The sequence below is a fragment of the Hippocampus bargibanti genome, linkage group LG16, assembly GCF_051943395.1.
Source record: "Hippocampus bargibanti isolate YZ-2025 linkage group LG16, ASM5194339v1, whole genome shotgun sequence".
In the NCBI taxonomy this organism is placed as follows: Eukaryota; Metazoa; Chordata; class Actinopteri; order Syngnathiformes; family Syngnathidae; genus Hippocampus; species Hippocampus bargibanti.
This window is the reverse complement of record NC_142749.1, coordinates 15,311,146-15,322,218: the sequence shown is the minus strand read 5'-3', so window position 1 is coordinate 15,322,218 and position 11,073 is coordinate 15,311,146. Positions and strand designations below refer to the sequence as shown.

General features: G+C 42.4%; 2 protein-coding genes across 2 annotated transcripts; one reads left to right on the top strand and one right to left on the bottom strand.

The window, feature by feature from the left end:
* The first annotated feature begins 144 nt into the window (after positions 1-144).
* Positions 145-2,567, top strand: plekhb1 (pleckstrin homology domain containing B1). The gene is made up of 6 exons (XM_089017268.1): positions 145-304; positions 389-541; positions 615-717; positions 916-955; positions 1,023-1,113; positions 2,287-2,567. The coding sequence occupies exons 1-6, from the start codon at positions 268-270 to the stop codon at positions 2,418-2,420; spliced, it is 558 nt and encodes a 185-aa protein (XP_088873394.1). The 5' UTR covers positions 145-267; the 3' UTR covers positions 2,421-2,567.
* On the bottom strand, positions 2,559-6,707 carry LOC148886639 (lathosterol oxidase-like). The gene is made up of 5 exons (XM_089017266.1): positions 6,603-6,707; positions 5,772-5,989; positions 4,639-4,771; positions 4,462-4,562; positions 2,559-3,530 (listed from the first exon to the last, which is right to left on the bottom strand). The coding sequence occupies exons 2-5, from the start codon at positions 5,979-5,981 to the stop codon at positions 3,090-3,092; spliced, it is 885 nt and encodes a 294-aa protein (XP_088873392.1). The 5' UTR covers positions 5,982-5,989; positions 6,603-6,707; the 3' UTR covers positions 2,559-3,089.
* Between the last annotated feature and the right edge of the window lie 4,366 nt (positions 6,708-11,073).

Here is an 11,073-nt window from a genome sequence, read left to right as displayed (position 1 = left end):
GAATCGACACGACGAGTCCAATCCAAATTGTCTCTATTCAAATGTGTGTGTGGGTCCAGAGAGAAAATGAATGCAGGTGAAACTGGAAGAAAAAGGGTTGGGGGATGGAGTTTGTCCAAGGAAGTGCTCAACTAATCCAGAATTATCCAGTGAGTCAGACGTGACAGGACACAGAATAATCTGTCACTAAAAAAAACAAGCAGAGGAGCACATAGGTGACCAACAGAACAACTTTTGTGTTCCTGTTCCTCAACCTGTATTTTGGACATGGCGCTCATGAGGTCAGGCTGGCTTTGGAGACAAAGTGAGTACAGTGTGTGTCGATATCAAGCGAACAAGCGTTACTTATTTATTACCGGCGTGATCGAGCGCCATTCCTTCTATGTAGCGTCTGTGCTGAAGCGCTGGAAGTTGAACTGGTGTGACCTGTGGGTGGACGGCAGTCTTTGCTTCTACAAAAGCGATAGCCGGCGAGACCTGGAGCATCGCGTCAACCTCAAGTTCACATGCATAGATGTTCGCTGCGGCCTAGAATGTCGAGGTAGAGCATTACCACGTCCTCATTTAAAGGCAGAATGATAAAAAATGTCTCACGGCGGGTTATTTACTCACAGGTGTGACTCCACCTGAGACGAACCCCCGGGAGAATGTCATTGTCGTGCAATTTAAGGACAACTCAGCAATGTACTTGTGCGCCAACAGCGAGGACGAGTCCATGTAGGTGTCGCAGAGTTCGCCTCTGTTGGTAACCAACGCAGCACAACCTACTGAAATACAAACTCTTAGAGTTTTTACTTCTGGAATTGAAATGTCTTCACTTGGGAGACATCGAGATAAATATTACCATTGCAGTTGTTAGCAGTTTCTTTCATATCTCGAAAAGTGCCACTATGTGTTCCTGTTCCTTTCTTTCAGCGCATGGAAACTGACCATGCGGGAGACCAGCAGGAACCCGGTAAGATATTTTATTTTTTATTATTAAAAAAGTAAACAAATTCCAGAGACTGCGTTTTTTCCAACAGGCATTAATTTACGATCCCTACGATGATTCCTATCAGACCATACCGCTCAACCACTGCCAGACAATCTATGTGACATCTGGAGCAGGACCAGGTACAGTCTACTCTGTTGAATGAGTCCAGAGTTCGAATTTTAAGGGAGTAAGAGATTTTAGTTGATGGATCCTGGTAAAGTGTTAAGGAACTGATACATCTCGGATGATTCCGATCAGACCATATCACTCAACCACTGCCAGACAATCTATGTGACATCTGGAGCGGGACCAGGTACGGTCTACTCTGTTGAATGAGTCCAGAGTTCGAATTTTAAGGGAGTAAGAGATTTTAGTTGATGGATCCTGGTAAAGTGTTAAGGAACCGATACATCTCGGATGATTCCGATCACACCATATCACTCAACCACTGCCAGACAATGTATGTGACATCTGGAGCAGGACCAGGTACAGTCTACTCTGTTGAATGAGTCCAGAGTTTGAATTTTAAGGGAGTAGGAGATTTTAGCTGATGGATCCTGGTAAAGTGTTAAGGAACCAAATCATCTCGGATGATTCCGATCACACCATATCACTCAACCACTGCCAGACAATCTATGTGACATCTGGAACAGGATCAGGTACGGTCCACTCTGTTGAATGAGTCCAGTTAGAATTTTAAGGGATCAAGAGATTTTAGCTGATGGATCTTGACAAAGTGTCAAGGAAATATGTTGAACTGATAGCTCTTGGATGATTTCTATCAGCTCATACCACTCAACCACTGTCACACAATCTATGTGCCATCTGGAGCAGTATCAGGTACAGCTTGATCTGTTGCTTGAGTTCAGTTACAATTTTAAGGCATCAAGACATTTTAGCTGATGTATCTTGGCAAAGTGTCAAGGAAATTTGTTGAACTGATACATCTCGGATGATTCTATCAGGCCATACCGCTGAACCACTATAAAAATCTATGTGACATCTGGAGTAGGATCAGGTAGTTTGCTCTGTTGAATGAGTTCAGAGTTAGAATTTTAAGGAATAAAGACATTTTAGCTGATGGATCTTGACAAAGTGTCAAGGAAATATGTTGAACTGATACATCTCAACGGAGACTAGTTTTTTCCGCACCCCCTCAAGGTCTGTAACTGTGCCTACTTTGTACTGAAACGCTTTGAGGTTACACCTCAGAAGTTCCAATTCCACCCCGTCAATCCCAAGTTATCTAAAATGCAGTATCAAAGCTCAGTTTTGGTCAATTAACACGATTATCATTGCCGTTTCGTCCTCAGGCACTCACCAGGTGATTGTTCAGAGGGATCCTTTCAACGGGATGTGTGACCACATGGCTATGGGATTGCTGGCAGGGATGGCAGCGGGTGCGGCTATGCGATCCTTCCTTTGGGCGCCCATGTTTTTTTGCTAAAATGTAATGCTGCACATTCAGCGACTTTTTTTGGGGTTGTTATGCCTCATGTGCAATAAGGCTTGATCACACATAGTCGCTACCGCTGTGTGATTTAGTTTTTCTGGCTTAAATTGAAAGTACAAAACATGAACCATATGGAAGAAAGTGCCTGTTTTTTTATTGTTAATTATGTGAAAAAAATATCTCAGCCCACCATCAGTTTTTTTAGAAACATTATAAGGACCACGGACAACTCCGGTATAGTCTTGAACTCATTCAGTTCATAATTTATCTCACCATGTGGAAAAATAATGACTTTTCTGGTGTTTTTGCGAGACCTGATGTGGCTCAATGACTTCACATATAAGGCGCACCTGTATATAAGGCACAATGTCACCCTTTCAAGAAAATCGAGGCTTTTGGGTGCGCCTTATACACCGGAAAATATGCTAAATACATAAACTACCTGGGAATGAATGCCTTGATTGTTAGGTGGGAAAAAATGCAATTAGAAGAATAATTTATGGCGATATATATATGTACTAGGTATCAGTATTGCCCAGGTGCTGACCTGATTTTAAAGCATAAGGTACGGCTGGAGGGTGTTGATAGCAAATCCAAGCTTATTGATTGGTTTCCAGAGGATTACTGATTGTCTTTTGTGATTGTCTTCAGAAAATGCGATTGCTAGTCCTCTTTGCGTGTGATGCCAATCTGTCCATTTACTTTACCGCCATCTAACTTTCCTTCTCCCCGAAGCCTGCGGATCAAGTCATGAGGACCCTTTCCCATCAGGGCTGACGGATGTCTGTAGGAGCCTCCCAGGCGGTCCCATAGCGTGAAATACTGGCCGTAGTTATAGTCGAAAAAAAGGTGGTGGTCAGTGTGATGGGCCGAGCCATTGATGAGACCCGTTATGGCACTGGGGACTCGGTAGTCGCCGTCGTGGATGGAGATAGTCCAGATGTTGACAAAGACATAGAGGACCAAGTAGAGTACCTTGTGGAGCGGGAAGAGGAACGGGTAGATGTGGTAGGGGAGACCCTGCATGAAGCCGTCAACCGGGTGGAAGGCGTGGCTGGCGAACGGCGTGGGGATCTTCCATACGTGATGCGGCTTGTGAAAGAGCTGTGAACAAGGTGAGGCGGCAAAACGCTTTCATGTTAGGATGGCGAAAGTTATATGAAAAATGGCGGGTTGACACAAAATATCTTTGATATGCTTTGTAAATTTATGGTCGGCACACATGGAGGCGAACTGATTTATACATTATTGCAAACAATTTGCATTATAGGTGCCTGTCTATGCAGCTTCCAATTTGAGAAAAATCAACTACGCCCTCAGCTGGTGAAATACATACATTACACTTCCATTACTTATTAAGAACAACAACAACAACAACAACAATAATAATAATAATAATAATAATAATAATAATTTTCATCTAGCTAGCTCGCTAGCTAACTAGCTCGCTAGTTGATAGCCAATAGATAGCTAATAAATAGCCAGCTAGACAGCCGGCTATATAGCTAGCTAGATAACCAGCTAAATAGCTATGTAGATAGCGAGCAATATTCTGTGGGTCATGGAATTCAAGCGACAATGACAAAAACCCTGGCACTGGAGTAGATCAGCAAATTCACACGATTGACATACACTAATCCTGTTTTTCGCTATTAATGGGGACCAGGACCACCCGCAATAGACGAAAATCCGCAAAGTAGAGTTATATAATGATAACCCACGTGATTAGACAGATTTACATCCTAACTTGGATGGCTGTAAACAATGAGATATTGTGCTGTCATTGGGTGACGTCAACGCTGGGAACCAATCAAGCTACAGCCATTTAAAAAAACAATGAGTCATTCACCATTTTATTTTCTGAATGTTTTTTCCCCTGAAAAAAAAACATCGATAAGCGAACCGTGAAGTAGCGAGGGACCACTGTAATTTGTGACAATCACTGTTATGCCAACACTGCATCATTTTCGATCATCAATCATTGCACGATTATTCATCAAAAGTGATAAATAGGAGCGGCAACAATTATCCTCACCTTATAAATCAGCTTATGATGCAAGAAGCGATGAATCCAGTAAATGCACATATCAGTGAAAAGCAGGAAAGAGATCATACTAAGGAACAGCCCAGTCCACCCTGTACGTACACAAGAGAGGTGTCAATGGCGATGGACATCAAGAAATTAAATCCGGAGAGTAAAATATGAACGCACCCAAAGGAGAGTCGTGGACATTGTCATACACTTTGCTGTATCCTCGAACTTCGGCGAAGAACAAGGCGACCGTGGGGATGCTGATCCATGGCAGAGAGGTCAGTGCGTATTTGATCTCCCTGCGAACCTGATTCTGGGAGAGGAAATGGTTTGGTTAAGTTTTAAGTGGGAATCAGAAACGGGTCTCCATGCGTGACAATTTCTGCACTTAAAAGTCAATCATTTGACATCAGGGACAATGAAGTAACATTTGAGGGCTTCTCACTGAACTGTTTGTACCTGTGTACAAACAGTACACAGGTACAAACAGTACCTGTGTAAGGAAGATTTAGGTATGTTCCCAAGCACTATTTTCTTCCACGGACAAACCATTTTTTACAACCTTGAAATTTGGCTCTTCGGGGTAAACTTAACTCTCAGCGACAGCGAAACGACTAAAAATAATAATAATAATGTTTTAAAATTCTGTCGTAAAATCACATTTTTATGAGTTTCATAAATACATTTTTGCCATTTTTAAAATTAGGTTCCCACGGAGCAAATGCTTTGCACACCTAGTCCTCACCATGTTGTAAAAACATGAGTGTGTGTGTATACACGTGATTAAAAACTTGGAAAAATGAAAACTTTTAATAATAATAATAATAATAATAATAATAATAATAATAATAATAATAATAATGTATACACGTGATTAAAAACTTGGAAAAATGAAAACTTTTAATAATAATAATAATAATAATAATAATAATAATAATAATAATCCATTTAATTTCTAAGCGCCTTTCAAAACTCTCAAGGACACTTTACAGTCACAGGATACGTTTTTCTGCGAGTTATATTTGAATTACTTCCGGGTTGAATGTACGCTGGCACTGCTACCCCCACGGAAAAACTTTGCCTGTGACTGTAAAGTGACCTTGAGAGTTTTGAAAGATGCTTATAAATGAAATGTATTATTATTATTATTATTATTATTATTATTATTATTATTATTATTATTACTGCTACAAGTCCAGTCTAGAATTACCCAAGGATAATAATAAATAATAATAATAATAATAATATCTACAGCAACATCGTCCATGGCCACCTTCCAAAACCAATTAAAAAACAAGTTAGGAAGTAAATACCTCCAAGAAGTGGGGATGTTTCATGAGGTCATGGTCAAAGACGAAGTAGTAGCTGAGGGCCCCCAGGCCTAAATAGAGGACCATCGCCCCGAGGTTGGTCACCACCAGCAGGCTCAGGATCTGTCGCAGGGCGCCGTCCTCTGCCCACGACGCCGGGTACACGTACGGCGTGAAGAAGTAGTGGTCGGCCACGTTTAATACGAGATCCATAGTTGAGCCTGCATATACAAATATTTATGAACAGTAAAAGTATGGTAAATGCATACATGTAATCTTAATATGTATACTTTTTGATGTATTTTTTTGGTGACTTAGGTTTTAATCAACTCACTGGAAAACAGAATAATAATAATAATAATAATAATAATAATAATAATAATAATAATAATAATAATAATACGTAATAATAATAATAATACATTTTATTTCAAGAGCCTTTCAACGCTCTTAAAGACACTTTACAGTCACAGACAAGCATAGATACAATAATAAATAAAATACAATTATAAATAGAATACAATAAATAAAATACAATTATAAATAGAAACGAGATAGAGCTACACAAAAAAATGCAATTTTAAATAGATGGGATTTGAAGGTGGGAAGAGAATATACTTAATATCCGATACATTTGTAACAAAATAACACACACAATTATCTTAATATTTGGAGTATTTGTAAAACAGCATTACAATTCTTCAGAAAACAGTGACAAGCATATACTTTGTCCCATTGTGATAGATTACACGTTATAAGAGCACAAATATGATCATAGTTCGAATTAATCATTTAGTAACATTAAATATTAGTTATTTTATGAATGTACCGTACCTGGCGAGGGTTTCCCAACTCAGGAGAAGAACAACATTCAAGGGACGGTGCTGTGCTATAGCCAGACAGTCACCAATCATTGAGGAGCATTATAAGACGTCATCGATTAGTCATCCAATGAACACGCAGTATTTGGTCACATCACCTCTGTTGTCTTCCGCCATTGGACAATGGGGCGAACTGGTCATAACATGACTTCCGCATTGCCTTGGCTGGATGATGAGTTTAAACGCCCCACAAAATGTTATTCAAAAAAAAGTCACATTAATCGCTGTGCCTCTGCACTGCTTCAGAAAGTACAGGCACGCGATCCTGCCGTTTATTTCACTGTCAAAATCGCGGTTAAAAACGTGACATCGTCCGTAAACAAGGCTCTAAAAACGGAGCTCCGTCCACAAAAAATAAAAATTTAATCTTGACCTCGTTTCAAATGCCAACATACCTCACGGCCAATCATAAAATCCTGCATAGTTACATCGGTTTACGTCTCCCACTCAAATCGGCGTTATCTAACTAGCAGTTAATTGTGAATGTGTGGCATTTGCTTAATAATTAAGCACGCTCTCAAACTGTAAAATAAACATAGCAGTCATGAATCCACTAGGTGACGCCATTGCTCCAGATAGAAACATCGCTATGGAGATAAAATAGTCCAGGAGTCAGGTGGCTATCAGGTCAAGCCATTAAGGCAAGATGTCATCACGATGAGGTCATCACAAAGCGTGTTAGCCACATGACTATGATTTAGAGCAATCTCCTCTTTTCTGGGTGTCATCATTACTGTGGGCTAGAGTAATTTTACCCCGCCGATATCATTGCCACAAAACATCGTAATCGTCCCACCGCGCACTAGAGCCACAACTGCCAGGATCTAAAGCAAAATTTAAATTAAGTGGGGACTATTAGCAGTGTACTAGCAAAACCAACCGAACGGAGAGGAAAATGGAATCCACGGATAATTACTCCCTAAAGCAAAATGTGCAACTCCTACAGTATCAGACGGAGAAATTTAGACAGCTGTGGACGAAGGGGAATGAGTGTTTTGAAGAGCTCAAGCAATTTTACAACCAGCTTAACGAAGAGTGGCAAACCCAGTGGCTGAATCGGGAGGAAACCGTAGCATCCTACCTGAGGCACCTGGAATTGGACTACATCAAATTGTTAGAAGAATATGCAAAATTATACAACACGCGGGAGGCCAACGAGAGGACTTTACTCAAAACCAACGCCGACTTACACAAGTGCAATATAGATCTGAAGCAATACCAAGTGCAACTCAACGAAGTGTGGCAAACGCGCTGGATAAAACGTGAGAAAAGCATCGCCTCCCAAGTCAGATATCTAGAGGCGGACAATCGAATACTGATGATGGAAAAAGCCGAACTTTCCCACCGGATGCAGTCTAATGAAAGGATGCTCTTGAAAACCAAAGCCGAACTGTACAAAACTAGCTTAGAGTTTGAGAAATTAAAAGCATCCAAATATTCTCTGTCATTGGAAATATCCGGAAAGGAGGTGAGCTGGAAACGCGAGAAAGATAAACTGCTGAAAGAACGACAAGAGTTTATTGACCATATCAAGCAGTTTGAGCACCTGATCCTACGTGTGGTAGGTGTACTTTTAGCACAGCAGTCTTATTTCAGATACTTCAGAGTCATGATTCATTTTCCATTTACTATGTTTGAGATAATCTGTCACCCATAACTGAGAACGTGTCTGATTTTCTACCCTCCCTTTAGGAAATTGCCGTCAGAGCAATGGAGGAATGGACGAAGCTAAAACAGGGGGACAACAGAATCAACTTTGAGAAAAAAGAGCAAATGGAGCAGCAGGAGGAAGGGAGGGAAGGAGGCGATGACAAGCCAGAAGCAAGCGACAACAGTAAGAACGAGGTCGGTTCTGAAGAGGAGAAGCGAGAGGGCAATGTTGAGGACGAGAAGAAAGATGAAGGAGACCCAGAGTTAGCCAAGAGCAAGGAGGCAGTACAGGCGAGTGACGAGCAGTCAGAAGATAGTTGTGGGGAAGAAGAGACCGACCAAGAAGTCGAGAGCGGGGAGGAAGAAGAGAGCAATGAAGAAAAAGAAGAGATCGATGATGACGAGGAGGCCGATGACGAGGAGCGCGACGGCGAAAGCGAGGACGGTGAGTGGGAAGACTCTGACGACGACGAGTGGGAAGACTGCGATGATGACGAGGAGGTGGACGATTACCGGAAGGAGGAGGAAGAGGACGAGCAGGAGGAGGAGGGAGACGAAGAGGGTGACCAGGAGGAAGGGGATCAACAAGATGGCGAAGAAGAGGATGACCAAGAGGATGGGGAAGAGGAGGAGGAAGATCAAGAGGAGGAAGGGAAAGGAAATGAAGGAGATGAAGATGAAAAGGCGGTGGAAGAAGTAGACGAGTCAAAAGCTGAAGTGGAAAATAGTGACCAAAAGGAAAAGCAAGAAGATGATCAAGGCAACAATGATGCCAAACCGGGTGAAGAGGGTACCAAGGAGGAACTGAAAGAAAACGAAAGCCAGGGTGAAGAGGGCACACAGGGTGACAAGACAGAGGCAAAAGAAAGCCCTGGTGAGGGGCAGGAAGGAGAGGAGAATGAACCTAAAGGGGATGGGGGTGAAGAGAGTGATCCAAAGGAAGAAGGGGGTGAACAAAGTGCTCAGGTGGACGAGGAGAAGAAAGATGATGCAAACATTGAACAAGAGAGTGGCGCAACAGAGGAGGCTAGCGAAGAAAATCCCGAGGCAGTGGAGGGCAGTGTGGATGAGGAAAACAAGAATGATAGCAAAGAGAGTGCCACAGAGAGTGCAAAGGAAGAAGGGGGCAATGCCGCAGAAGAGACAAAAGAGAGTGAGGCAGGTGAGAAAGAGAGTGTCGAGGTAGACGAGGAGGAAGGGGCTGATACGAAAGACGTAGAACAGGAAGAAAGTGCTTCCAAAGAGAGTGAGGAAAGTGCGAAGCAAGTCGAGGCGAAGGGTGATCTCGGCAAGAGTGAAAAAGAAGTGGGTGAGGATACTAGCCCTGAGGGGGAAGAGACCGTCAAAGTAGAAGAGAGAGACCAAACGGAAGAGACGAAGGACCAGATGAAGGATGAAATGGTGGCGAAAGAGCCGGAAGAGAGTGACCAAAAACAGGAGACACAGGAAAAGAGTGCTCAAGATGCCGTGCAAAAAAGTGAGAAGGTCGATGATAGGAGTGACGACAAGGAAAAACGTGATAACACACAAGAGAGTCTCGGTACCGAGGGGAAAGGGAGTGACATGAAGGAGAAAGAGGACAAAAAGAGTGACACACAAGTTGAGGATGGGAGTGCTACTCATCACACGACCCAGGAAGTTAAGCAAGGGACCTCCACGAACGTGGAAAAGAGGAGTGACGGCGGAGAGAAACTAAGGACCAGGTTGACAGACGACAAAAACGAACCCGAGGGTCACGCCGCAGAGGCGTTGGGCAAACAAGGGGAGAGAAAGGAGAGCTATTTTGAAAAAATGATTAGCCGCCTCACCAAAAAAGACAGGGAGGAGAGGCGAGAGAAGGTGAGGCGAGAGGTAGAGCGTATCGAACAGGAGAAAAGAGAACGAGTGAGGAGGGAAGAAGAACGCAAAGAAGAAAAGAGGCGGAAAAAAGAAAGCAGGAGGGAAGAGGAAGCCAGAGAGAGAGAAGAGAGAAAATCAAGGGAGAGTAAATAAAAGAATAAAAGAAAAACAAGTCAGAGAAACACCAAGGACGATTCACGACACCTCAGTGTTACCGTCTAAGTCGATTAAGACCTTTTCGCAAACCCTTTCAGATAGATGTCGCCATCCCAAATCCAGATTATACGGGAGTCTTCGTTTGGTGGTCTATAATCACTTTCCAATCTGCCCCAGGGATGGAAAAAAGAAATCTAATTTGACAATGAGGTAATGAACCCGTCAGGGCATTATCTTAGATAACCAATTTCAAAAAGACCCGATTGAGCACTGATGAAAATTCAATTATATATGGCTGGCTGATTTCTCCATTTGGTGCGGTGGACTTGAAGGAACCCTTTTCAACGATTGACAAGTTACTTTCAATCCTCAAGGTTTGCCGATCATCATGAGTCCGAGAAGCACCAAGCATCATGATTGACAGACAAACAGCTGAAGACTTTTCTGACAATTGAGAATTTACTGGTCTTTGTCTTCTGGGTATTTGGGTCAAATCAAATTCCACCACTATGGCAGGGCACCTAGACCAGATTTTGGTATCCGAATTGCCCTTCGTCAAATCTTCCATTCAATCAGCGCCTACTGATTGTCAACCGAACAGGTTTGTCACGATCCATAGCTCCAGATGTACTCCAGGTATAGTCAACCAAGGCATACCGCAAGGCTCTGAACCTTTTTCAACTCCCAAGGTTTACCGATCATCATTAGTCCGAGAAGCACCAAGCATCATGATTGACGGACAAACATCTGAAGACTTTTCTGGCAATTGAGAATTTGCT

Bases quoted from the DNA above. Each gene is read 5' to 3' on its own strand.
- plekhb1 (XM_089017268.1), top strand. From the start codon at position 268: ATGGCGCTCATGAGGTCAGGCTGGCTTTGGAGACAAA. The intron at 542-614 runs GTAGAGCATTAC...ATTTACTCACAG, and splicing joins CTGCGGCCTAGAATGTCGAG to GTGTGACTCCACCTGAGACG. The intron at 718-915 runs GTAGGTGTCGCA...CCTTTCTTTCAG, and splicing joins AACAGCGAGGACGAGTCCAT to CGCATGGAAACTGACCATGC.
- LOC148886639 (XM_089017266.1), bottom strand. From the start codon at position 5,981: ATGGATCTCGTATTAAACGTGGCCGACCACTACTTCTTCACGCCGTAC. The intron at 4,772-5,771 runs GTATTTACTTCC...TTCCTCTCCCAG, and splicing joins AACATCCCCACTTCTTGGAG to AATCAGGTTCGCAGGGAGAT. The intron at 4,563-4,638 runs GTGCGTTCATAT...GTGTACGTACAG, and splicing joins TGTCCACGACTCTCCTTTGG to GGTGGACTGGGCTGTTCCTT.